This window comes from Sinocyclocheilus anshuiensis, unplaced genomic scaffold, assembly GCF_001515605.1.
Source record: "Sinocyclocheilus anshuiensis isolate Anshui unplaced genomic scaffold, SAMN03320099.WGS_v1.1 scaffold38, whole genome shotgun sequence".
NCBI classification, from domain to species: domain Eukaryota; kingdom Metazoa; phylum Chordata; class Actinopteri; order Cypriniformes; family Cyprinidae; genus Sinocyclocheilus; species Sinocyclocheilus anshuiensis.
Window position 1 is genome coordinate 2,934,795 of NW_015544213.1, and position 11,280 is coordinate 2,946,074.

General features: G+C 34.5%; 1 protein-coding gene across 1 annotated transcript in view; it reads right to left on the reverse strand.

Moving 5' to 3' along the window:
• Positions 1-215: 215 nt before the first annotated feature.
• LOC107697200 (estrogen-related receptor gamma-like) overlaps positions 216-11,280 on the reverse strand; it is a 13,063-nt gene continuing 1,998 nt past the window's right edge. Inside the window, exons 3-8 of the mRNA XM_016497879.1 lie at positions 8,804-9,183; positions 7,717-7,833; positions 7,043-7,147; positions 5,934-6,116; positions 1,272-1,541; positions 216-659 (exon numbers count right to left, since the gene is read on the reverse strand). Coding sequence (XP_016353365.1) covers positions 415-659; positions 1,272-1,541; positions 5,934-6,116; positions 7,043-7,147; positions 7,717-7,833; positions 8,804-9,183 — 1,300 coding nt within the window. The 3' untranslated portion in view covers positions 216-414. The remainder of the gene's footprint in view (positions 660-1,271; positions 1,542-5,933; positions 6,117-7,042; positions 7,148-7,716; positions 7,834-8,803; positions 9,184-11,280) is intronic.

The following is an 11,280-nucleotide window of genomic DNA, read 5'->3' on the forward strand; positions in this document are numbered from 1 at the left end:
GAAAACAGATCATATTTTCCTAGAAACGATAATACATGTGTTGTGGATTCTTTGATGAATAGAAAAATTAAAAGAACAGCATTTACTTGAAACAGAAATCTCAGCATTATAAATATCTTTACTGGCACTTTTGATCAATTTAATCCATCCTTGTTGAATAAGCTCATTAATTTCATTAAAAAAAAAAAAAAAAACCTTTGAACAGCAGTGTATATTTGATACTTCATTTTTTTTTTACAGTTATCTTATCATCCTCAACTATATGAAACTGTATTTGTCTGAGTATATCCTGTATTATTGTTATATGTCCTGGCAAGTGCCTGTTGTTTCCCCTGGATGTGTGAATAACCCTTCATCCAATCGTGTGCAGGAGGGGCGTGTCACCTCTGGTTGACGGTCCAATCAGGTTAAGGATCAGACATTGGCCTCCAGAAGTTCCAGGAAGAGTTTGTGCATGGGGACGCGTCCGTCCTGCTTGATGCTGCAGAAGTGCTGTACGGCTTTGGCGGAGGTCTGGCGGAGGAGCGGAAGGGTCATGATGAGTTTCCCCGTCCGTCGAGGGTCTTCCCTGTGATGGACACACTCATAATCCAGAAGGGCTTCATGGAGAGAGTCCTGCAGACCCTGAACGGCCTCCACGTCCTCTATATGCATCGAGTCTGAGAGAGGGAATCAAAATATCAGGTCATTCAGGTCAAAAATATTGGCTAAGTAATGTGTTAAGGTTGCTATTAGCCATTTTTGCACTGACGTTCATTTAAAAGAATAGTTCACCCAAAAATAAAAATTTGCTGAAATTTCCTCACCCTCAGGCCATCCAAGATGTAGATGAGTTTGTTTCTTCATTGGAACAGATTTGGAGAAATGTAGCATTACATCACTTGCTCACCAATGGATCCTCTGCAGTGAATGGGTGCCGTCAGAATGAGAGTCCAGTGATGGATTTGTTTCTTACAAACTGGCAGCTTTTCACTTTATAAGACATTAATTGATGGACTGGAGTGGTGTGGATTACTTGTGGATTATGGTGATGTTTTTATCAGCTGTTTGGACTCTCATTCTGACGGCACCCATTCACTGCAGAGGATCCATTGGTGAGCAAGTGATGTAATGCTACATTTCTCCAAATCTGTTTCCATGAAGAAACAAACTCATCTACATCTTGGATAGCCTGGGGGTGAGTAGATTTTAAGCAAATTTTACTTTTTAAGTGAGCTATTCCTTTAAATAGTCCTTGCAGAAATGTTCTATGGAAGTACCTGTATTTTTACCTGAGTTGGCGAGAGCGATGGCTTTCAGAGTTACAAACTCTTCTCTCTCCAGCCTCATGGATCTGTACCTGCGCACCAGCTGTAATATGACTTTGTGGAGCTCCAGAAGACCTGCTGATTTGGCCTGTTCAGCATCCATGATGTAATCCTCTGCAAACACCAGCTTGTCCTCGCAGAGCAGCGAGCGGAAAGCCACACGCAGGATTAGGATCTCCATCCAAGCACTCTGCAGGAGACTCATCTGATCGGACAGACAGAGGCTGGAGAAACCTGCAAGAGTGATGGAGTGAATCATCAGATAACTGTATGCTTAAAAAAATAACACATAACTAAATAAGCAACTTATCTAAATAATCGGGTAAAGAAATAATAAAAGCACCTAAATATCTAAACAACTCCGATAAATAAATCCTCAACAATCACCACCTAAACAAGTAAATATTCAGCTAAATAACTAAAACAACCAATCACCTAAATAACTAATTAATCTGCTAAACACCTAAATAAGTAAATACATTGCTAAATAAATAACCTATCACCTAAATATCTAAATAAACATCTCATTTTCTAAACAACTAATAAGATAAACAAATTAAATAAATAACAAATCACATAACTAAAACAACTAATTCCATGAACAACTAAAAAAATTAATCATGACCTAAATAAGTAAATTATCAGATAACTAAAACAACTAATCACCTAAGTACTTATCAACTAAAGTAATACTACACACCTAAACAAGTAAATAATCAGATAAATAGCTAAATAAGCAACCTAAATATCGGAATAAACATCTAATTTCCTAAACAACTAATAAGATAAACTAAATAAATAACTAATCACGTAAATATCAAAATAAACAACTAAATAAACAAATCATCATAAATAACAAAATAACTAATCTCTTAATTAAATAATTAGCTAAATGAGTAATACAAAACACCTAAATAAGTAAATAATCAGCTATAAATAGTTAAATTTAAAAAAACAACCACCTAAATATCTAAATAAACAACTAATTTCCTACACAACTAAGATAAACTACATAAATAACTAATCACATAATTTAAATAAACAATAAACAACAAATTCCCTAAACAACAAATGATCACCTAACTAAATAATCAAATAATTAACAAACTAATCACCTAAGTAGCTAATTAAACCACTAATCTGCTAAATGAGTAATACGAAACACCTATAAGTAAATAAACAGCTAAATAGTTAAATAACCAGTCGCTTAAATATCTAAATAAACAACTAATTTCCAAAACAACTAATCAGATAAAATAAATAAATCAATAAATAAACAAACATAACCAGCTAAATAACTAATCCTTTAATTAACTAAACTTCTACTCAGCTAAGTAATACAAAACAACTAAGTAAATAATCAGCCAACTAACAATCATCTAAATATCTAAACAAACAACAAATTTCCAAAACAACTAATCTGATAAAAAAACTAAATAACTAGCTAATCACCTAAATAAGTACATAATCAGCTATATAACTAAAACAAGCTGTCAGAGTACTAACTCAATAGATAAATAACCAAATAATTTAAATACCAACCAGCTAAGTAAAATTAATCTAATTAATCACTTAAATAACTATATTTGAAAAAAATCTGTCAAATGTCTAAATAACTACAACTGATCAACTAAAAATCTGCCTCTGAGATATAGAATCAGATGAATGGAAATGACCTTTAAATCTGGCAGATAAAACCCACCTCATTTTAAAGCTAATTTCACACTGGACTGTGACCTCTGTTAGGAAAGAAAGCTTCTCTGTGTGTGTGTGACAGAGGTTTGTCCCTGAAGAACAGCGTCAATGACGGACCAATCTCTCTCATTCACGTTCTCTCACACTTAATTAAAAAGCCAGTGATTAGTTTGGTGTGGTGAAGGAGGAGAGGAGCTTTGATTTGATTTTTCACCCATCACTGATGTTTATCAGGGGCTGTAATGACTCGCTCTCCTCCTGAGTGACGTTCATTAGCTGATTGGATCTCAGCGCTGATCGATCGTGGGCTGAATGAGGCAGCGCTGCCGTTCATGCTGAGCTCCGAGGACGCGGTCATATCGACGTCTGTGAAATGTGTTAACGGAATCAAAGGGCCCTCGTGACACTCAAACAACACAAATAAAACAACCCCAGAGCCATTTAAATTAGCAATGTCATCTTCTATTGTACGTCCTGCTTCAGACGCCGGGGAAAAGACAATGCTGCTGTCACACACTGTTGACATGAACACACACAACTGCTCCTGTGTATGTAAAACACACATGCACAAACACACACACACACACACACACACACACACACACGTTGGGTTTTTATGTTTTGTGGGGACTTTCCATAGACATAATTATTTTTATACTGTACAAACTGTATATTCAAAGATATTCCCAAAAAAATTCAATTTTACATAAAAAAAAAAAACATAATTTAGTACGATTTATAAACTGTTTTCCTCATAGGGATTAAAATAATCCCCACAAGGTCAAAAATTTCAGGTTTTACTCTCATTGTGAGGACATTTGGTCATCATAACATAGGGTTTATCTGGACACACACACACACTTTAGTTATACTTTGGGGACAAAACTGTTCGCAGAAGTGAGCTAAACAAAAAAAAAAAAGTATGTTTTTAAAATAGTGTTGTTTTGTTGTTCAGTAAAAAAATAAAGATTAATATCAAATAAAAATATAAAATTTAAAAGTATATAAATACCAAATTATTAAAAAAATATCTAACAATTATAATAGTTATATATAATTTTAAGATATAATAATATATAATATAAAATGTGTATGTGTACATACACACATACAAACATATATATATATATATATATACAAACATATATATATATATATACTGTATATATATATAGTTTTTTTAATGGTAAATTTAACTATTGTTTGAGGTACAGACCTCACAAAATTATATAAAAAATATATAGAAATTAGTTTTATATTTTGAATTGCAAACATTTTTATGTAAAAGGGCTGAATAATCCTTGTACAAATTTTCTGAAATGTATTTTTTTAATATTATAATGTGTTTTTTTGTACAACATATACTGTACAAAAATGTATAAAGATGTATTCTCTCAAAACAAGTTTTAATGTGTTGTACAATTGTATTTCCCAAGTTAATTTATCTTGAAATCTTAAAGAATAAATCTTTAAGAATGTCTAGATATATTTACGTGAAAACGAAACAAAAATACTGATTAAAAATTTATTTTTGCATTCGTTGTCAGAATTTGTGTAGCCGGTATTATTAACCTTTTATAAAAACAACAGAAGTCTGTTGTATGTACTCGTGTACTTATTCACTCACAGTCTCTGTTCAAATGTGAACTACTAGTGTTTATTTACCAAATACTGTAATCCAGTGCACAAAACTATGGCATACAAACAGTCACGTGTTAAAGAGAATCACACACACACACACACCTGGTTTTGTGGTTTGTTTTGTAAGCATTACTACAGAGGCCAGTATCAACACAAAAACAGGTGCTGGCCAGTTCTGTGTGTACTAAGATACTGAGATATAGTTGTAAAAGTGAGCGAAATCTGACGAAACCTCGAAGAATGAGGACAGAGGACGTCCTCGGAAAAATAATTTATAAATAAAGCAAACGTTACAGTTAGTCTGTAGAGTATATATTTATATACTAGCTTTAATACCAACGAAAGACTAACAGTGTGTTCACACCAGACATGAATGTAATTATTCGTGCGAGTAGATTACATACAAAGTCAACACAAAGACACGAATAGAGGCGAATTCGCGCCGGGCGACGTGAAATGTGCGACGCGTTTGCCGCGAACGCACAATATTCGCCTCAATCTCGTCTTCTACGCAAATTTAAAAATTTCAACTCGAGCAGAAAATTCGCATGACGCGTTCTCACGCAAGCCAATCAGCTAAGAGTTTCTTGACACGTCCAGTTGTATCAGACAATGGAAGAGAGCATTATTGCAGCCGTCTGTTATTATATAGGTCTGGAGCATAGAAAACAATTAAAATCAGTTGTAGTGGTAGTTGTATTTTATTAGCATGGCTACAGAGATGCTGCTATCAATAATAAAAATAATAGTAATATCAGTGTATATATACAGTAGTAAAATGTAACACACATTAATACAGGATCCTAACGTTATTCATCCTCCTCTGGATGGTGCTGTGAACCCAGACACGTCGGCGTTTGGCTTTCCATTGTATTTGAGACTTTTTGACAACAGGTACAAAACAGCGATTGTAGTTATCACCACCATGGTTGATCGCGCTGTTTTTATTCGCGCGAGTGACACGAAAAACATCCCGCAAGTAATCTAGAGCGAGTGACCATGAACACACCATAAAAGATACATAAATGTGTGTGTGAATGTGTTTAACTTTAGAGCTGCTAAAAGGGCTGATGACTTGTGTACAGGAAGACATTTCATAATCAAATTAATTTGAAAGCATCTAATGCATTTGACATTCCAGTGTCACAGAATGTGTGTTTGTGTGTGTTGTTAGGTTACACAGAAGCACATCCGAACTAACAGCACTTTGTCTCTGTGTATCCAAAACAAATGGTAGATAATACATGTGCTTGTGTGTGTGCGATTAAAGTCTCTTTGGTCTGTTAGTACCTGGTATGTGTTTGGCCCAGCTGATGTTCAGCACGAGCTCTCTGTCGGCGAGGTCACACAGGGTCGTCAGGGCTTTGATGTCACTGTCGGGGAGGGCGGGGTCAGGCATGGCACACACCTTCTCTGGCTCCGCCCCCAACAGCAGGGTCACCACCTTATTCTCCCTCTGAGCGCTGCAGGACGCTAACGGAAAGAAACACAGAATATTAGCACAGATTTTTACATCATACACTTCCCCTACGAGATTTCTATATTGCCAAAAATGTCCAGGTTTCGGCTTTGTTTTCCTGATCACATGCTCTCTACAGTTCTCATATACTTGCATATATTATCTAGTTGTACTACTTTGACCGTTCTCTGAAGATCCCGCCTGATTGGTTGATTATGAACATTGCCTGCACGCTATTGATCAAACTCCTTTTCAGTCATTACCTTCAGCAAGTATGAATAGAGTGCATTGATGCCCGCCCACTTTTTCAGCAAGTATTTTTTCCATTCATTTTTCCCATAGGGATTTAAAAAAAAAGTGTTTGTTAAAGCATTGTAAGCTATGAACCAAACTAACCATCTATGAGAAGAATCACAACGTTACAAACTTTTATTTGAAGCAAAAATTTATTTGAAAATCGGACAAAAAGGCAAAGGTACAAGACTGTGTACTTAACGGGCTTGAAACATGAACCATTGCAAATGACAAAATTGAATTAAAAATGATGGAGAAATTCAACTATCCATTTAAAGTTGCTGATTGTATATATAGAAACAAAGTTTATTGCAAAATATGCATTCGATTATGTCATTTGCAGTGCATCATGGGAGTGGGCGGAGCTCAGTGCTCGTTTGATACGATTTTCTTTACAGCATCATTGGGTAATGTTGTTTTTCACCAGGGATTCTGCTGTTAAACACAATTATTCAAAACATACTGTAAGTTGAAACAATGCAAAAAGATGGCTTGATGGCTTCCGGAATCCGACTGTTGCACTCTATAGTAAAACCAAGCCAAAACCCAGACATTTTTTGGCAATTTAGAAATGCTGGCCAGGACATGTCCAGGAAAAACAGGATGTATGGTAAACGCATACACTGAGATGCAGTGTGGTTCTTACAATGCTTTCTGTGAGGCTGCTGGACACTACAGTAGACGCTGGAATCAGAGTCGATTCTCCTCTTATATTTCTGCCGTCCTCCTCGCACCCGGTCCAAACGCACACCTGAGTCACACACACACAATGAAAAACATAAAATAGATCCTGGGATAAGAAAAACAACTTGCTCATTATGTAGAAATAAAGAGTTTGACTGCAATAAACAGCTGCATGAAACAGGAAACAGTCTTTTCTACATTTTTGGCAGTAATGCGACTCCACACCTGCACTAATATAACACTCTTTGCCTATTTGCTGACTGCATATAATTATTATTTTTACGTTTGTTTATGAAAGCACTTGAGTACAGCTGCATATTCCAGAAGTCCATGATATATATGTGTGTGTTTAATCTCAGACACTTTCATAGCAAAACAAATCAAAAGAACCTGCATAGAGTGCCATTCATGTTATTTATTGCACTGCATGTAGCGAATCTCACAAAACCTGTCAAGAACATGGCAAAAATAAAATGCAAAAAAATGTATAGTTAGAATTTGATGACAATTAAGCACATTACATTAGCACATTGAACATATAAAAAACATTATAAAAATAATCGCGTAAAACAGGCTTCATTTTCTTTGGATTCTGTAGAGAAATTTTTTATGAGATTCATTAACACACGCTCTCACCTTCTCGCAGCATTCCCACAGACAGACACTTAGTGAAGCGGCAGGCCTGACAGGACTTTCTCCTCCTTTTAGTGATCTCACAGTCTCTGCTGACCGAACAACTGTACTCGATATTACCTGAAAGAGACAAATAGACCATCATCATCATCATCAAAATATTCTTCTAGCAACAACTGTATACTAAACACGCAGACACACTTTCACTAACTAGACGAGCTGCATTTATTTGATCAAAAATACAGTAATATTGTGAAATATTATTACAATATATTTCAAAATGTAATTTATTCCTGTGATCAAAGCTGAATTTTCAGCATCATTACTCTAGTCTTCAGCGTCACATGATCCTTCAGAAATCATTCTAATATGCTGATTTGCTCCTCAAGAAACATTTCTGATTATTATCAATGTTGAAAACAGTTGTTTTGCTTCATGCTTTTAAATATTTTAGTTGTGTTGCTTCATATTATTCATATTTTTGTGGAAACCATGATGCATTTTTCTGGGTTCTTTCATGAATAGAACATTCAAAAGAACAGCATTTATTTGAAACAGAAGTCTTTACTGTCACTTTTGATCAATTTATTGACCCTAAACTTTTAAACACCTGAATCACCTACTATATTTGTCAAAATGTGTAGTATATAAATAAAGAACATTACACTGGATACTGAGCAATGTGTTCACGTGAAAATGAACCAAAAGAAAGTTTCACTTACTATGTATTAAATATATTTAATACAGCGTTATCATCAAAACTAAAGCCATAAAACATGTTCATTACATGAAATAAAATAATCATTAATTGAAATAAATCAAAATATAAAAAAATTCAAACTAATTTTATTTCAGCTAGATGCCAAGGCAGCGTTGTTTTCGGTACTAAAATAACTAAAGCTTAATAAAAACACACACACAAAAAAAAAAAAAACTAATAAAAATGACAAACACACACAAAAAATTAAAATAAAAACAGAAAATTTAGAATCAAATTCAAATTATTAGCAGAAACAATAATAGTATATCAATGCTACTAAATAGCATTGAAGGATGGACACACAAACAGACATCAGGATGGCATCCTGACCTTGAATGGTACGTTTGAAAAACGCTTTGCAGGCCTCGCATGAAGCCACTCCATAGTGAAAACCAGACGCAACGTCTCCACACACCAGACACAAGCGTTTGGGGCCCGAGCTCAGCCCGTATCCACCCTTCACCTGTGTTTCCTCCAGCAGCCTGCAGGGGGCGGCGGGAGGCCTAAATTCAGCCTCAGCCGCAGTGTATGAAGCGGGAGAGTCCAGACCTGTTGGCTTCCCTTTAGTTACTGAACTGTAGCTGCTCCCAGCATCCGACGACGCCCCGGGACTGTGCTGGGTCAGACTGTCCGACAGGGAAGAAGGGCTCGATGGTTCGGTCTTGATGTAGGCAGGACAGTGGCCGTCGATTGACATCATATCCAGAAAGCTTTGCAAATGAAGAGAATGAGAATTAAGAAACAGACAAATGCATGCCTGCATTATCTTTATTACATTAAATTTGATTACTATCACACACACTGTAAATGCTAGATATTTTACAAGAAAGAGGTCAAATGCTACATTAAAAACATGTTAACTAAGTAAATTAAAATGATAAAAATATAAAAACTTTAATTCAAATTTCTAGCCATATAAATGATATAAAAACAGATTAAAAAACAATACATGTAATTTTACCGCACCAAGTGCATTAATTTATAGTCAAATCCATATTAAAGAAAATACACATTTTATAGCAAATTATTATTTTATTTCAAACACAAAACATTTTTACATTGTTTTTTTTTTTAAGTAAATTATGTGTCATAATTAGTACAAATATATATATATATATATATATATATATATTATATATAAATATATATATATATATAAAATCATAACTCATTTTATTTATATGTACATTTGAAGTCTTTTATGGGGCATTTTACACTACCGTTCGAACGGGGGTTTGATTTTTTTTTAAAAAAGGATAAAGTAATTTAAAATGTTACAAAACATTTTTATTTCAAATACATGCCGTTCTTTTAAACTTTCTATTCATCAAAGAATCCTGAAAGAATGTTTCAAGGTTTCCACAAAAATATGAAGCAGCACAACTGTTTTCATCATTGATAATAATATGCAATGCAAATCAGCATATTAGAATGATTTCTGAAGGATCATGTGACCCTGAAGACAATGATGCTGAAAATTCAGCTTTGCGTCACAGGAACAAATTTCATTTTAAAATATATTACAACAGAAAAGAGTTACTTTAAATTCTAATATTTCACATTATTACTGTTTTACTGTACTTTTGATCAAATAAATACAGCCGTGGTGAGCAGAAGAGACTTCTTTCAAAATCATAAAAAAAATCGTACCGACCCCAAGCTTCTGAACAGTAGTGTAGGTTTGTTTAATGTTTAAACAGTATTAAAACTAATAGCCGTAAAAGCATTATTTCAACATCACGTGTGTCACCCTGATGGTGTTTGTCCTTGTGCAGGTCATGCTGTACATGTTCTACAGGTTGTTTATGTTTATAATGTTTGTATTTTTATTAGCCATGGTTGACAGAAAGACTATTTTGATTAACCTTAAACAATTTTTACTGTAAATTTACCAGGATTTGTTTTACAGTGCATGAAACCCTGAATGATCTCCAATCTGACAGAACAGCAAATTAGTGGTTTTCTGTTTTATCAGCACAACTATATTTCCCACCAAGCCAGACAAAATGTTTACAGCACACACAGCACCTGAACACACCTGTTTTATCACTCCATCTCTCTCTCTCTCTCACACACACACACACACACACACACACACACATGCAGCGGCCAGTAACGTGATCCTAAAGCCCATCAGGGTTTTTGTCTGGGATCCAGAGGAATTACCTGTGACTCCATCACACATCTCAAATCCTATTGCTGTAAAATGTTCGGCGAACGTATGCTTATTAAAAGTGCTCTGCCTCAATTCCATAGTTTCTCAATTCTTTCAAAGTGATCACTACAATTCTTACTTAAAGTACACAGTAATCATTGTCTCTGTTCAAAATGAAGGTTGGTCAATAGTTGATGGTACATTACATGTTCTTCCAATCAACATATTGGTTTCTGGGTCCTTTAAAGCATGATGTTTTCTAAAAAACTTGAGGACTGTTATGTGGTGTTTTAAAGAACCCAGAAATCACAGGCTAAAGTATAAAAAGTCTTTGTGGAACTTAAACAGGTTCTCTTATTGTATTATTTTAGTTCTGATTGGAAACTTTAATCTAGTTATCTTGGTCTGATGATAGACAGTTTGCAAGTGGAATGTGCATCTAAAATATTTATTATTGATAAGTTGCTGATTTATGGAAAAACACATTTACTATTTTTATAATTGTTACTACATAATGTAAATGAATATCGGATCTACTTTAATCAGTGCAAGAACATTATAGCCTTTTTGTTTAATTTTTTTCTATATGATCCTGTATATCCTATATGTAACTATAAAGTAAAGGGAAAACTATGATTACATGCTAAATGAC